General features: G+C 42.7%; 1 protein-coding gene across 1 annotated transcript; it reads left to right on the plus strand.

Moving 5' to 3' along the window:
* Window positions 1-1,270: 1,270 nt before the first annotated feature.
* On the plus strand, window positions 1,271-11,649 carry rhbg (Rh family B glycoprotein). The gene is made up of 10 exons (XM_054782138.1): window positions 1,271-1,656; window positions 6,181-6,367; window positions 6,441-6,591; window positions 6,680-6,827; window positions 6,925-7,091; window positions 7,787-7,924; window positions 9,108-9,241; window positions 9,499-9,620; window positions 10,080-10,153; window positions 11,032-11,649. The coding sequence occupies exons 1-10, from the start codon at window positions 1,479-1,481 to the stop codon at window positions 11,107-11,109; spliced, it is 1,377 nt and encodes a 458-aa protein (XP_054638113.1). The 5' UTR covers window positions 1,271-1,478; the 3' UTR covers window positions 11,110-11,649.
* Window positions 11,650-14,706: the final 3,057 nt, after the last annotated feature.

Here is a 14,706-nt window from a genome sequence, read left to right on the forward strand (position 1 = left end):
CAAAAATTTTTTTTGCCAAAAATGCCATTTATTTAATTTATTTTAATATTATGACTTTATTCTCATAATATTTTGACTTTATTCTCATAATAGTAAAACTTTTCCACAACCTAATTTTCAAAACAGCACAACTTCATAATACTGCAACTTTTTTTAAAAATGATTTAAATTTTCAACTTTATGCGACTAACATGACATTATTTTTATTTTAGTTTATTCTCATAAAATTGTGAGTTTTTTTTCTTAATGTTTGGATTTTATTCTTGTAAAATTACTGTTTTTTTTCCATTTCTGCATTTCCCCCCCAATTATATCAACTTTCTTCTTGTAAATTTTCTTATTGTATTTATGACTTTATTTCCATAATATTTCAATTTTATTTTCCAAAACTTTGTTGTTTTGTTTGTTTTTCAGAATCTTATGACTTTCAAAAAACAACGTATTATTTATTTATTTCAACTTTATCCTCCTAAAATGGCATTATTTTTCCTCATAAAACTACAATGTTAAGATGTTACAAATTTTAAAATGACGACTTTTTCTTGCTGTATTAAAACTAATGGTTGTGTGAGATTGTATTAATGAAATGGTCATTATTTAGACATATGTACATATTTTGAAGCACTCTACACTTTATTTGCTTCACAGTATTGATGTGGAAATAATCTCTCACACATGAACACCCCCTCTCCCTTTGAACACAAACTCTCTTGGTTTCTATCTCACACACATAAACATGTCATCTTTGCAAACATTCCCACATTCTCCCCATTCCCATGCCTTCCTCCTGACACTGTGTGTTGTTCTGACTGTTGGCATACATTGTTTAGTAATTGCTTTTGTTACATTGTAATTGTTCTTCACCCTCAGTACATGCAGTACACACAGTCTCTCTCTCTTTATCTCTGAAACACACACACACACACGCACACATCTGTTGTCATGATGTCTGGGTTTTATCGCTGAAACTGTATTTTCTCATTCTGTTCACCCCGTATTAATTTAGTGCAAGGTTGTATATTAAAGGGGCCTTTGAGGCTGCCTTTCCTGCTTTTTGTGTTAAAAGAACATTTGAAGGCTGTGTTCGCCTTAGGCCCCAGAATTGCTAAGTCCGCCACTGCCCGCGTAGTAGAGCAGAGCAGTTCAGAAGATATGATAGGCTTTACCTGGAAAGGTACAGGCAGCGGGAGGTGGAGCCAAAGGCGAGCTTTCCCTCCTGCAGGAGGAGGCGTGTCCAGTAGGTGTGACCTGCAGAGCAAAAAGACACTTTCAAAACCAGCTCAGTTGTCTCTGTCCTTCCACCCTCTCACACACACACACACACACACACACACACACACACACATGCACTCACACACATTCTTGTCTGCCTCTGCACCCCAGATTGCGTCCTAGCGGGTCCACATTTCTCTGCCGGGTCCATTATCTTCCACAGCAAGACTCACCGAGCCTCTGGTGGCACCAGAAGTGCAGCAACCATGACGGAAGCATCCACCAACATGCGGCTGAAGCTGCCCATCGTGTGCTTCATCCTGCAGATCATCCTTATCATCCTCTTCGGGGTGCTGGTCGAGTACGACTACGAGACGGATGCCAAGAAATGGCACAACAAGAACCACACCGACTACGACAACGACTTCTACTACCGCTACCCAAGTGAGTGGCCTGTCCATGTCTGGGAGGTTAAGGGTGAAAGGTGACTAAAAGGTGCTTGCTGTTCTTCTTTCACCCTCAAAAGTCACCAGAATGGATGCGTTATACTAAAGTCCAGATGGAGCTGTAGATGTTATAGAATATATTTTAATACCTTTGCAGCTGGTGCAGGCGTGCAAACACCTCGACTGATTACAGCTGGACTGGCGGGAACTACATTACCCATCATGCATCACACCTTATTACACATGCAGGGAATATCAATGTTTTGATAGAGATGGAGAATTAGTAAAGTTATCACTAACATTAAAGTAAAGTTTTAAAATGTTCGCAAAACATCCAACAGCTTTCGTTAACCGGTGAGGCTTTGTTCATTCTCATTCTGCTGCCATGTAAGTAGACCAACGACGACAGCAAGACGCGATCGCCTGATGAAATATACTGTAGATATTTACTGTGTAAACACAACTAGACTGTACGGGCTTGATTGTGTGCAAACTAACTGGGAAAATGTTGTATTCCATGCAAGACGGATAACAAGTTGCCGAGCAGTCGCTCTAATTGGATCGGGTCTTTGTGTCTTCCAGTCTGCTGCCTGGACCTGCTCTTCTGTTGGCAGAAAGCCTCTTCCTTTCTTTTCTTTTGTAATATTTAACATGCTGTTCAAAGTTCCATTACATCATATCCTACACGTCATTAGCTTACAAATATAAACATATATTTGTGTTTGTGTGTGTGTGTAAATGTAATATATACTGTACAAATGTCATGTGTGTGTGTGTGTGCATGGGAAATTGTCTCTAAACGTTTTGGCTGGTAGTGTATACATAATGTGTGAATATATTATATATATCATATATAAAAATGTCTTCATGTTTATGTATATACACACACACAAAGGGCTCGAGCTGCTCTGTAAACAGACCCCCAGCCACTCTGCTTTCTATCAAAGCCTGCTGTGACGTAGTCCCTATGATTATCGTAACGACCTGTGTATCCAGGGTCAAACGGTGGTCCTGAGCAGAATTTAACGGGCAGCTGTAGTCAGCACATCTCGAGCAACCTAACAAATTCAAATCATTTTCAAAAACGTGTTCAAATTTGTTTTAAAAGGCAACACTTGTACCATCCCACCACCAGGGTCTGAGTGGTAAGTGGATGAATTTTAGGGGTGTCCCTCGTGGATTGCGGGGCCCGACGCACAGCGCTTGTTCCGCATGTAGGGAGGGGTGGCTCTGCGTACATTTCTAGAAAGCGCAGTCTCTGTCTTCAGAAACCATCGGGACCATTTTAATGTTTCAAGACTTAGGGTCATTTAAAAATAGTAGCATTACAAATTCCAGTTTTCAGTTTTCAGATTTGTGCAAAAATGAAGCCGAAGAAATGATTACAATGCTTTCCAAAAATGACTTGTTTGTAACATCATCATTTAAAAGTCTGACATGAGGCTCCATAAAACAATGAAAAGAATGTTGTGATAACTGAGAGGGCAAAAGTACAGCGAGCTCCGGGCTATTGTCTTCAAAAAAGGGGCGGGGCCACAGCTTTGTGATAATGATATGGGAGGTGAAGTGAATGCAACCCCTGCTGCACTCACACTACACATCTAATGAGTTCCGTCTTCATCGAGGTGTCCATCAAAGGTGGCAGAGTATGTTTGGGCCTGTCAGAGCAGGTTGAACACCGTCAGAACTCGTGAGCTTCTGTCCTGGGGCAGAATGATGGGAATGCAGAGAGATAAACACTTTCAACTTATCGACGTTTTTATCTTCAGCGTGTGCTGACTACTCAGTCTTTAGCAACCTTCTAGCTTGGTTTTATTTGAGCACAAGACTTCCTTTTTCACTCAGAAGCATCTGAGTGATCGTCTGATAGCTGCAGTGAGATGAGATACGGACGTTACAAAGACTGTTTTCATTGCACCCGCACAGCAGCGGCGGCGCCTTCCTGATCTTTATGCTACTAATTGTCCGCCATCTCCTGGACAGGTCACATGATCTGATGTCAATGCTCTAAACAAGCCCTCATATTACATTATGGGAACTGAAACATATCTTCGAGTTTCAGCTTTTTTTTTGTTTGTGTGCCTGAGAGCAGAGAGGCGGCGTTAAAACAGGTCAACATGTTCAAGTGCGAGTGTTAAAAGTCACTTTATGATCTGCTCCATTTGCTCCCCTGAGATAAGAAGGACATGACCAAGGACGGTCAACTCCACATCCACTTCTGTGTTATGCCCTGCGCAGGTTTGGCCGCCATGATGGTGAGCAGAATCCAGAAGCATTGCGTTGCCGTTAATAGAGGGTCCAAAAGACCAGATTTGTCATGTTTCATGTTTCACAAAGACAAAGACAGGTATGTGTGATAAAAACGTTGTCGATTTATAACACTGGTTGCTGTAAATAAACAGGACAATGGCCAAGACTCACAAAGTGTATATTGTGGGGCACTCTCCCACAATATAGCTTAAAGCTAATTTGTCTCTCTGGGAGGTGAATTCATGAATTCATGTCAGTGATGATGATGCTGAGTTAGGCTGAAATAAATCTTGCATTGTGTAACTACAGTGCTTGCAGTTAATTATCCATATAATATAAGTATGATTCATTTGTATGTTGCTCTAAGACTGTAATGAAGGAAAATAGTAAAATAATGAAGGAAAAGTTTTTTTCATTCTGCTGCTCAGGTTTTTATTGACATCTACATGTAGGTCATATTTTTGCAGTATAATGGATTTTTACACATTTGTACATATATATTCATTCAGTTCAGTCAACAACATTAATTCATTTCATCAAAGCGTACGCACTGCGCATACCTTTATTTTACAGTCAGCTCAGAGCTAGTGAATACATTGTACACCAGGGGTCGTTAAATGGAAAGTTGATTCACACATTTTACAAGTGTTAAGTCACATTAAACTATGTTTGAAAAAATAAAAAGTTGTATTGAATGCAAAAGTTAGCTAGGCTACCGGGAAATTAGTCAGGCTAGCAGAAGTTATCCAAGCTACCAGAAAGTTAGCCAAATGAATTTGACTACTGTAGATTTGATCATATTTTTGTAGAGGAAAGTTAGCCAGGGTACCAGAAACCTAGCCAAATGATTTGAATTACATTTAATCATATTTGATATCATATCCTGAGAGATACCCTCGTCTGTCATGAGCGTGATGCCTCGGAGAAAGTCCCCGGAATTAAAAGGTACATTTTTCTTTCTCCATCCATCCATCTTCTTAAACTTATCTGAGTTCGTGTCACGGGGGCAGAAGCCTAAGCAGGGAAGCCCAGACTTCCCACTCCCCGGCTACTTCATCCAGCTCCTTCAGGCAGATCCAGAGGCATTCCCAGGCCTGCTGAGAGAACATGTCCTGGTTCTTCCCCAACTCGAGGCCTCCTACCGGTCGGATGTGCCCTGAACACCTCCCATCCCTCACGTTTTTCTCTGTCTTTGTTCATCACTTGGCCATAAAAATCGGCTGCTCTATAATTATACTTGTGAACATTTGGAGTCCTGCAGGGTATCTTTAATTTCATGGAAGTTCAAAAATATGGGAAAAACACAGGAGGACGCCGGGGGAAATCCGGGGGGTTCCTGAGGGAAACGGTAGGGTTGACAGGTATGTCTATAATACTGTCAAATATTACGTCTTAAATCTTTACAGACGCATATCCCTCAGGTCTTGTGCGCCTGGTACCCTGGCTGACTTTTGTTTGGTTTTGTGAACTTGCAGCAATGCTCTCGTGCACTTGTTTTGGGGGGTTTGTGTGTGTATTTTGGACATTTGCAAGATTTTTCCTTTGGATTTGTTTTCCTTTGCAGAAATTTCCCCTTGAATGTGTTTTATGATCATTGTGAGTTTTTGGATCATTTCTGTGTTCTGTGTGAGTGTTTAGGCCACCGTATTATTGAAATAGTTAAGCGTGTAAACGCCGCTTGTCATTAGAGTAGTCTATCAGAAGAATTAGACAAATTAGTAGTTCACATTTTTCGCTGTTTGTCGTTTTTGTTGTGCTCTCAGTATAAAACCTTTCATATATGTGACCAAAGTGTCTGCAGAGCTTTGATAGCTTCCTCTGCATTGTTGCGAGTATCTGGGCCAGGAGGCCAATGGGGACACTGGCATCACCTACTGCCTGTCTGTGCCAATTAACTGTCACCGTGGCAACAGCAGCAATTGAACAGTGTATTATTGTAGTCCTGAAACATTTCACAGCAAGGGTGCAGGTGTGCAAAGGACCCCAAATGATCAACTGTGAAGTGAAACTTGAAGATATTTGACGGAGTATTTGTGTTTGCGGAGCCCCAAAAAATGTGTTATGATCTGAATATGCAGATATACATTGGTGTTCTTCACATACAGTATGTCCTCAAAGTAATGTTGAGGATACAAGGCATTAGAAATAACAGCAATGGAGAGTTGATGCATTGGGGGGAAAGTGAAAAAGGTAGTGGGCAAAGAATTGAGCCTTGTGGAACACCACTTTGACTCAAGCATCAGTTCACACATCTCTGCTGTGTGTCTTTCAGGCTTCCAGGATGTGCACGTGATGATCTTCATCGGTTTTGGCTTCCTCATGACCTTCCTGCAGCGCTACGGCTTCAGCAGCGTGGGCTTCAACTTCCTGACTGCCGCCTTCGCACTGCAGTGGGCCACGCTCATGCAGGGCTTCTTCCACGGCATGCACGGCGGCAAGATCCACATCGGGGTGGAGAGGTGACAGCGCCATCCACCATCAGCATCAGCGCTGTGTGATGCTCCTTATTGCAACACTTTATGTCTTTCCCAGCATGATCAACGCTGATTTCTGCACCGGTTCCGTCTTGATCTCCTTTGGAGCGGTTCTGGGTAAAACCAGTCCGATCCAGCTTCTGGTCATGGCGCTGTTTGAGGTCACTCTATTTGCTGTAAATGAGTTCATTCTGCTGTCTGCTCTGGGGGTGAGTTCTTTGCCTTCTGTTGTCTTCTATGATGATGGAACAAGTCCAGTGTTGTTGCTGACATCAATAACTGGACTTTATTTTTCAGGCCAGGGATGCTGGCGGTTCCATGACCATCCACACCTTTGGAGCCTACTTTGGCCTGGTGGTGGCCCGAGTCCTGTACCGTCCCAACCTGGACAAGAGCAAACACAGGAACAGCTCGGTGTACCACTCGGACCTCTTTGCTATGATCGGTAAAAGAAAGATGCATTTTAATAAAACCCAAAAAGAATAGTTTGGGCCATTTTACTTGGGTAAGCTCCTCCTGATTGGCCATCTGTGTCCATGCAGGTACCGTCTTCCTGTGGATGTTCTGGCCCAGCTTCAACTCGGCCATCACCGCCCACGGAGATGACCAGCACCGCACAGCCATGAACACCTACTACTCGCTGGCTGCCTGCACGCTGGCCACCTACGGAATGTCCGCCCTCACGGCCCACGACGGCAAGCTGGACATGGTGAGAGCTCGCTGAGGTTCTTACAAAGCAGGCTTTGCAACACACTGAATCTCAGCCTGTCTGCACTGGAGATAAGAGTTGATAGTTGTGATGTGTTGGCGCCATTCTGCCTCCGATAGATCAAACCCGACAGAACCATGCTCGATGCTCTCATCCGATAAAGGAGAGGGCTGTTGACAGGTGGACGGAGCTAATCTGACTGGGACATCATTAGCGTGGTTTCTTTCTCACCTGTGAGTTACCAACATTGTAGACACAATCAATCATACCAAGACAAGGAAGCTGCTGGTTTGAAAACATTATTATTACTGCTTTTACCAAACTCTCTCAGTCTCAAACTCAATTTACCTGGAGTCCGGCTGGGCCGCATTAAGTATTCCACAGCAAAAATATTCTTTAAAAAAAGTACAACTTATCCAGTCCTCTCAGTGCTTATTCAGTCCTTATTGGTAACTCCTTCTCTAGAACATGAACATAGGCTTCTCTTGGCTAGTCTTGGCTGCCAGAGACCTGGAAGCGTCGCTGGGAGTGTTTCCGGCTTCTGGCTTCCCAGCATGCCCCGTGGCACTGGTTTTGCAAAACGTTGCTGAAGTTATGTGCCTCAATTGGCCCGCGTGACGCGAGTTTGAGACCCCTGATCTACAGTAAGTGGGCTAAAAAGTTATATAAAGCTTTTACATGTTCTTCTTTCGTAGGTCCACATCCAAAATGCTGCCCTGGCCGGCGGCGTCGCGGCGGGAACGGCCGGCGAAATGATGCTGACACCGTTTGGCTCGATGATCGTTGGCTTCTTGGCTGGCATCATCTCTGTGCTGGGCTTCAAGTTCCTCTCGGTAAGAAATGCATTCACTGAACTCTTGTCCCATTAAAAATGTTGTGGATGCCAGTTATATTACTATTGCTGATTATCATACCTGTCAATCATCCTGTTTTCCCCCAGAAAGCTCCCGTATTTTCTCATTTTATCACTCTTTAAATAGTTTCCTGTAAATTTCCAGTATTTTTACTTTCAACAAAAAAACTTCCGCAGTACTGGAGGTGATAATGGTGTGTTTTCAGACCACTAGATGGTGCTCATTTACCAAGGTAATTATGAGAGACAGCTGGTATCCTTTTTTATTTGTATCATACAATTTTTTGAAACTCAAACCTGAATTTAATCCGATGCATATTTTACATGGGATGCATGGGAAACCAGTCTTTTTACTAATATGTATTTTTTTCCATTAATTTATCTTTTAATAATAAAAATAATAATGGATTTGATTTTTTTAATAGTGCTTTTCAAGGCACCCAAAGCGCGTCACAATGAAGTGAAGCCATTATTCATTCACTCCTTTGTGACACACTGGTGGTAGTAATCTACATCAGCAGCCACAGCTGTCCTGGGGTAGCCTGACAGAAATGCAAAATAACATTAACAGAATAAAATAAATACATCTGTCCTACTTAACACAATATGTTTAACTTAGACACACAACTACTGTTTTGAGGGCAGGGCATAATTATTATAATGACAAAAAGAGAGCAGAGTTGTTAAATGACACTTTTAATAAACGTGAGCTAGCATTACTGCTAAATTAGCATGTGAAAGCGTGATAGCCACTTGTAGCTTCCCCCTCGGACAAAAACGAGCTCCGAACTAACCCTATTGCCTCTTTTTTAAAGACACATTTGGAGTCTGCTGACCAGAAGCTAGACGAATAACATTAGCTTTAATAGCAATGGAGACTCACAGACAAGGCAAAGAAAGTAAACAAAGATGCCAGAAAAGTGGAACGACAATGAGTTTGATAGGAGAGCGATCAGGCACGCTGGTATTGATTGGCTGAGCCCGTGGCAAGCTGTTGCAAACTGTCGTCACTGACATTTACAGACTTTTTAATTTTCACTGTAACACGGGACGAAGTGCGGCCCTTGTCAGCTCAAAACGGGATGATTCCTTTTTTCAAGGGACGGTGGGCAACCCTAGTAGTGCTGTTGTTATGAAAAGATATTAATAAGTATTTGTTTCAGCCCATTCTGGAGGAGAAGCTGAAGATACAGGACACTTGTGGGGTCCACAACCTGCACGGCTTGCCTGGCATCCTTGGAGCCATTGTGGGCGCGGTCACCGCCGCCCTGGCGACCTCGGACACTTACGGAGAAGGGTAAAGGTTTTTTTTTTTTTTTTTAAGTAAAGCTGTGTCACTCTTACGAGTGCGCATGGAGGAAACATGCTGGAACAGCACCAAGGCTCCTGCTGTGTGTTTAGTTTGCGCTAAGCTTCTGCAAACCTCACCTGGACCTAAAGCAACAAATGCAGTCTGTCCAGAATGTCTACATTGTCCTAACAAAACGAGTTCACTTGCCGGGACGAGGCTTTGCCGTGTTGAAACTAAAAGTCGCCTGATGCCGTATGTCTCAGCATGGGGGATGTGTTCCCTGATGTGGCGAGTGGAGACATCGAGGCTTCCTTCCAGGGTGTCCGACAGGCCATCTCCTTGGCGGTGACCCTGGGCATCGCACTGCTGGGGGGGCTCATTGTCGGTAGGTTTTTGCACAAACACACTGAATTCATTACGTTGCTCGTGTTTTTATACCATAGCCAGTGCTGCCCATCAGGTGGTGCTGCTTTCCCTCCTACTTCATATCAATTTTATATTCAGTACAGAGCACACCGGATTCATGTGCTGACTTGTCTCATTATCCTTATTGTTCTGTTTTTGGAGTGATTTTCACATTTGCCATTCAAAATATAAGACGATAACTTTTTTAATTGGGTAAGTAAACAACATCAATCAATTAATTGGATCATGGTGTTGATCAACATGGCCGTGCCAGCGAATTAGCTAAAAAATGTTTTTATTTCAGTTCTATAAAGACAAATGATTGTTTTCAGTGTGATTTATGAAATTGCAGACAAACGGCAACTCGTTATTAGAAACTATAACAACCGTAGTAGATGTTAATGAAATGAATAATATACAAAGACCTGTGGTATTTTAGGGTTCATTATGAAGTTGCCTGTCTTTGGTGCGCCTCCTGACACCATCTGCTATGAGGACAGCGTCTACTGGGAGGTGAGTGTCACTCTTTTATAAGAAGCATGATGGAACATTTATGAGAAACCAAAAATAAAATCATAAACCAATAAGTCTGCCTATGAACACTAAAGCCGGGTCGGGTGCAGAGTAAATGACCGGGCCCTTTAAACCCAAATAATAAAGCTCAAGACAAGATCATTTTACAACATACGTGCCGCCCTCCCAGCACCCACTGAAGCGCCATCAGTGTCTATGACATACAGTCATGGAAAAATGATTAGAGCACCCTTGTTTCTTCAGTTTATTGATCCATTTTAATGCCTGGTACAACTAAAGGTACATTTGTTTGGACAAATATAATGATGATAACAAATATAGCTCATAAGAGTTGAATTTAAGAGCTGATATGTAGCAACTTCCATGGTTTTCTTGATAATAACCAAAATCACTGTAGCTCTTAGATGAATAGCTATAGCATTGTACTGCCAAAAATGTAACTCTTATGAGCTACTTTTGTTGTCATTGTTATATTTGTCCAAACAAATGTATCTTTAGTTGTATCAGGCATTCAAATGAACAAGAAACTGAAGAAACCAGGGTAGTCCAATTAATTTTTTCCATGACTGTATCACAGGCTAAACCACCAACTGTCAGAAATGTACGCGTACTAATGCACCAGGCATGCATTTAGTTGTTAATGCCACAAGAGGGCAGTGCTGCATCAAAAGGTCAGATGTCAGCAGTAGCGCTAAATGACCAACAGGTGGCGCACCTCGTTATACATCATGATGGTATCACGCAGGGGAATTTTTAGAGTCACTCTCATGGAAGATGATAGCGCGTTTTACTGTGGGATGACGTCATTGCATCGTTGTACTGTAAGTATTATACTGTTTGTATTGTTTGGCTTCAAGGTTCCCGGGGCCGAGGAGGGTCACGAGGACCAGCTGACCACTGTCATGTCTGCTGAGACTGAGAAACTCAACAGTTAGACACACACACGACACACACACACACACACACACACTTGGTACTTCATAAAGTAGGTTGCACAGATACATTCATATATTTGCTGGTCCAGTCTGTCAAAAAAGGGACATTTCCTGTCAAAAAAGACACAAGAACAGGCTTCCACCACTAGAGGGCGACGTGCTGCAGGCCCGTTTAGCAAACATAATTCTTTAAGGATGAAGGATGGTCTAATCTATAAAAAGTCGCTCCCATGTGGCTGCACAGCTCAACTTCAGCAGTTCACACCAAAGACTCTTTTAGAAGCAGCACATCCCGACTGGAAAGTTACATTTGTTAAAATGATACATTTTTTAAAGGCATAAGCAGGCTGTTGTGTATTTTTTTTGTTATCACATATTGTAGGTTAGGGGGTTTCCTGTGGTTATTTGTCCTGTTGAACCGTATGACTTACCATTTGTTCTGACCCTAATTGCTTTACAGCGGCTCACTACTCTGTGAGCAGAACATATTTTTAAGCTCAATAATGTATTATTTTTGTCAAAATAAACAGTTTAAGTGTGTGCTGTCTGTGTCACATTCAATAACACGCATCGACAATGAGGATGAATGCAAATGCATGAAAAGAAAATCTCCATAAACATATATTGAGGCAATATACAGTATCATCCCGCAGTGTATAGGTTGTATGATAATATAATATACCGTGGTGTTGGGGGAGGCAATGCAATCAAGTCTGTGCTTGTTATGAAGAAGGCTGCTCGTCATTAATCCTTTTTTGTCTTAAAGACTTAACGAGTGTATTGCAATCGCAGCGGAAAGGGTTAATGCCTCTGCTCCAGATGGGGTTTGTCTTTCACCACTTAATTAACACAGTTTCATTTTCGGGGATCAAACAACCCAAGAAAGCGGGTGTCCTCGTTAGATACGGTGTCCTCGGGGCCCGAGTATGAGGGCTGATTAGCGCTACTCTTTAAGAGGGGAGGCGGGGGAGGGGGAGAGCATCATCACCAATAAAAATTGTTCTTAGGAATATGTCCATAAACTGTCTTCATTGATGCTGCAGCTTTAGGACACATGCAACGTCCATGAGACAAGAAAAGGCCTCACTGGCAGCCATCTTGGTTATCATGTACAGTCCGCGGTCTACGTACGAGTTTTCTTCCTAGTACGTTGTAAGTCAATCTTTTCAAGTCGGCACTTGTACTTTAATGAACACCTAAGTCACTTACACCGTAGGCTGAAGGACAAAAAGGGGCGTTGCAAGAGGAGGAGAGACAGGCTTACTGGGAGGAGGAAGTCTCAGTAATGAGACCACTCATCACTGTCCATTTCATAGGAGCACATGTTCAAGGATACCATGCAGCCAAAGTTGACGGGCGTTTCTCCACTTTCTGACCATTTCCTGATGTCTAATTTCACTTTCACTTTACTTTTCTCCGACATCAGAAGGGTCTGCCTCAAGCTTGGGAGACATGATGAAGAGAAAAAAAGTGAAGTAAAAATAATAAAGCCAGTGCCGTGACGTGCAATTGCGTATTCCTCCAACGATCGTATTTAGACCCTTTTCTCTTCCAACTGCACAAAGCACTTTTGTTGACATTTTCCTTTCTTTCTCAATGATTACTCCATGAATCTCCACAATAACTTAGAATGTAGACATCCCCTGAATGGGGGGCTAACGTTGATCTCCCCTCGTACACAGGCGCCCCACTCCAAGCCCCCTCCACCCCCCGGCCGCGTTGCTGATGGTACCTCAGCGTGAACAGGCGCCGCGGCCTTTTCCCAGGAAGCAGAAGACAGGTGGTCAGCTGTTTACTGAATAGTCGCTCCCACTGAAGAGCTTAATTGAGCCTCATAGTGCTAATTAAAATGCAGGCCAAAATAATCGTGATTATGCTAATTATTCCGTTGTCTCTGGTGTTGTCCCGTGCAGATTTGCTTGTTTGCAAAAGCCCCCACCGATAAAAATAGAAATTTGGACTGCCATGATAATTGGCCGTATAAAAATATGTTAGACGAAAGCTGCATGCTAATTGTTTTAATTGCTAAGATGTATGCTGGTGTGAGCCGCGTTCGTGAGAGTAACTGCGCAATATTAAAACTCACCTGTGATATATTTTAAAAGATGGACTTCCGAAAAGAAACATAAGGCACTGCTGATGACATTATTTCCCGTGTTCCTTGAATGGGTCTTCAGGTGTGACTCCAAGAGGCCTCACCTGTCTGTGTGCTGCCGTTCACAACAAGATGACCGCCTGGAAATGGACCGGGCAGCGCCTCGGGTCACGGTTCTTATCAGCGTCGCAAGCCTCTTGAAGTTCACACGTACTTAATGACTTAATAACGGCCCTCCGGGACCCCTGTGGGAGCTCCTGGGCTGATGGAGGCCAAGGGTGCCACTGTGATGCCACGTGAAGTGCCGCAATATTCATTCATACCCTCCTGTTTGCTTGACGTTGACATTTTCCCACCGATTTTGGATCAACATTTGCAATAAGACTCAGTTCCAGATTCAGCTCCAGAATCCCCCCCTTCTCTCTTCAATTGCCATTGTTGGCTCACAGCACAATCCAGGTTTAAATATGCCTCACACACTTATTAAAGACATTTCAAAGAATAACAAGGACGCGTACTCACCACTAATGAATGAACAGATGGAATCAGAGTGACGGTGCAGCATTTGGCCTGGTTTTAGCAATTATTTGCCGAAAAATACGTCAATTTGCGAGGCCATGAATTCTTCGCCGTAGTAATAAATAAGACAGTATATGATGAACAATACCTTAATTAATGATGGAAAGAATTGAGAATAAGTACAACTGGCATAAACATTGTATGATGGATAGACGAATACAGTGTGTTGTACTGTGGATGAAACTAGCACAACCACTGTAATGAATATATAACAGATGATACATAATACCTTATTAAATAATGAATGATGAATTCAGGATGAATGATATCAGATGCTGCGGTTCAGCATTCGTCCTCCTGATACCTTGTAAAATCATGTGTTTGTTTCCTAAACTGGCTCATATTAGTGCATCTTTTGACTTCTTTACTCACTCGGGATTTTACCACACATACTTGTAAGTGCCAGGTTAAACAGTTTTGCTCCCAGTATTGATCCCTGGGGTACGCCGCAAAATATATCTAGTCATAAAGATGTACGCTCTCGTTGCTTTCCATATTGCTTCCTGTTTGTTTAGTAGCTTTTCGCCCAGTTGAAATCACACCCTTGATCTCAGACTGTTCTAATTTGCTGGACAAATGGGCCGCCAGGGCCAGCAAGGCCTTCTCTGCTGGCCTAAACACTATCAGAAGCACTGATCTACATTTACCATTTCAATTCTAGTATTTCTTTCATGAATTTGTGTTGCTTTATTCCCAACATCTTCGCTTTGTAGTGTGTCTCTTGGCGACGCTGCTTCCAGCACATGTGCGTGGATGTTAGATTTTTGTGTGCGGTCAGATTTCAGCTTCTATGCGTTGCCAAGTCAAGGTTCAGAAGGGCCTACAGAATCAGCAGTGCTGGCCCATGTCACAAACTATATCAGCAGTGGGGTTGTTTCTTGAACCAATCACATTTCAGATGTGCCTGAGCTGGCCCACAATAA

The sequence above is a fragment of the Dunckerocampus dactyliophorus genome, chromosome 7, assembly GCF_027744805.1.
Source record: "Dunckerocampus dactyliophorus isolate RoL2022-P2 chromosome 7, RoL_Ddac_1.1, whole genome shotgun sequence".
NCBI lineage: Eukaryota > Metazoa > Chordata > Actinopteri > Syngnathiformes > Syngnathidae > Dunckerocampus > Dunckerocampus dactyliophorus.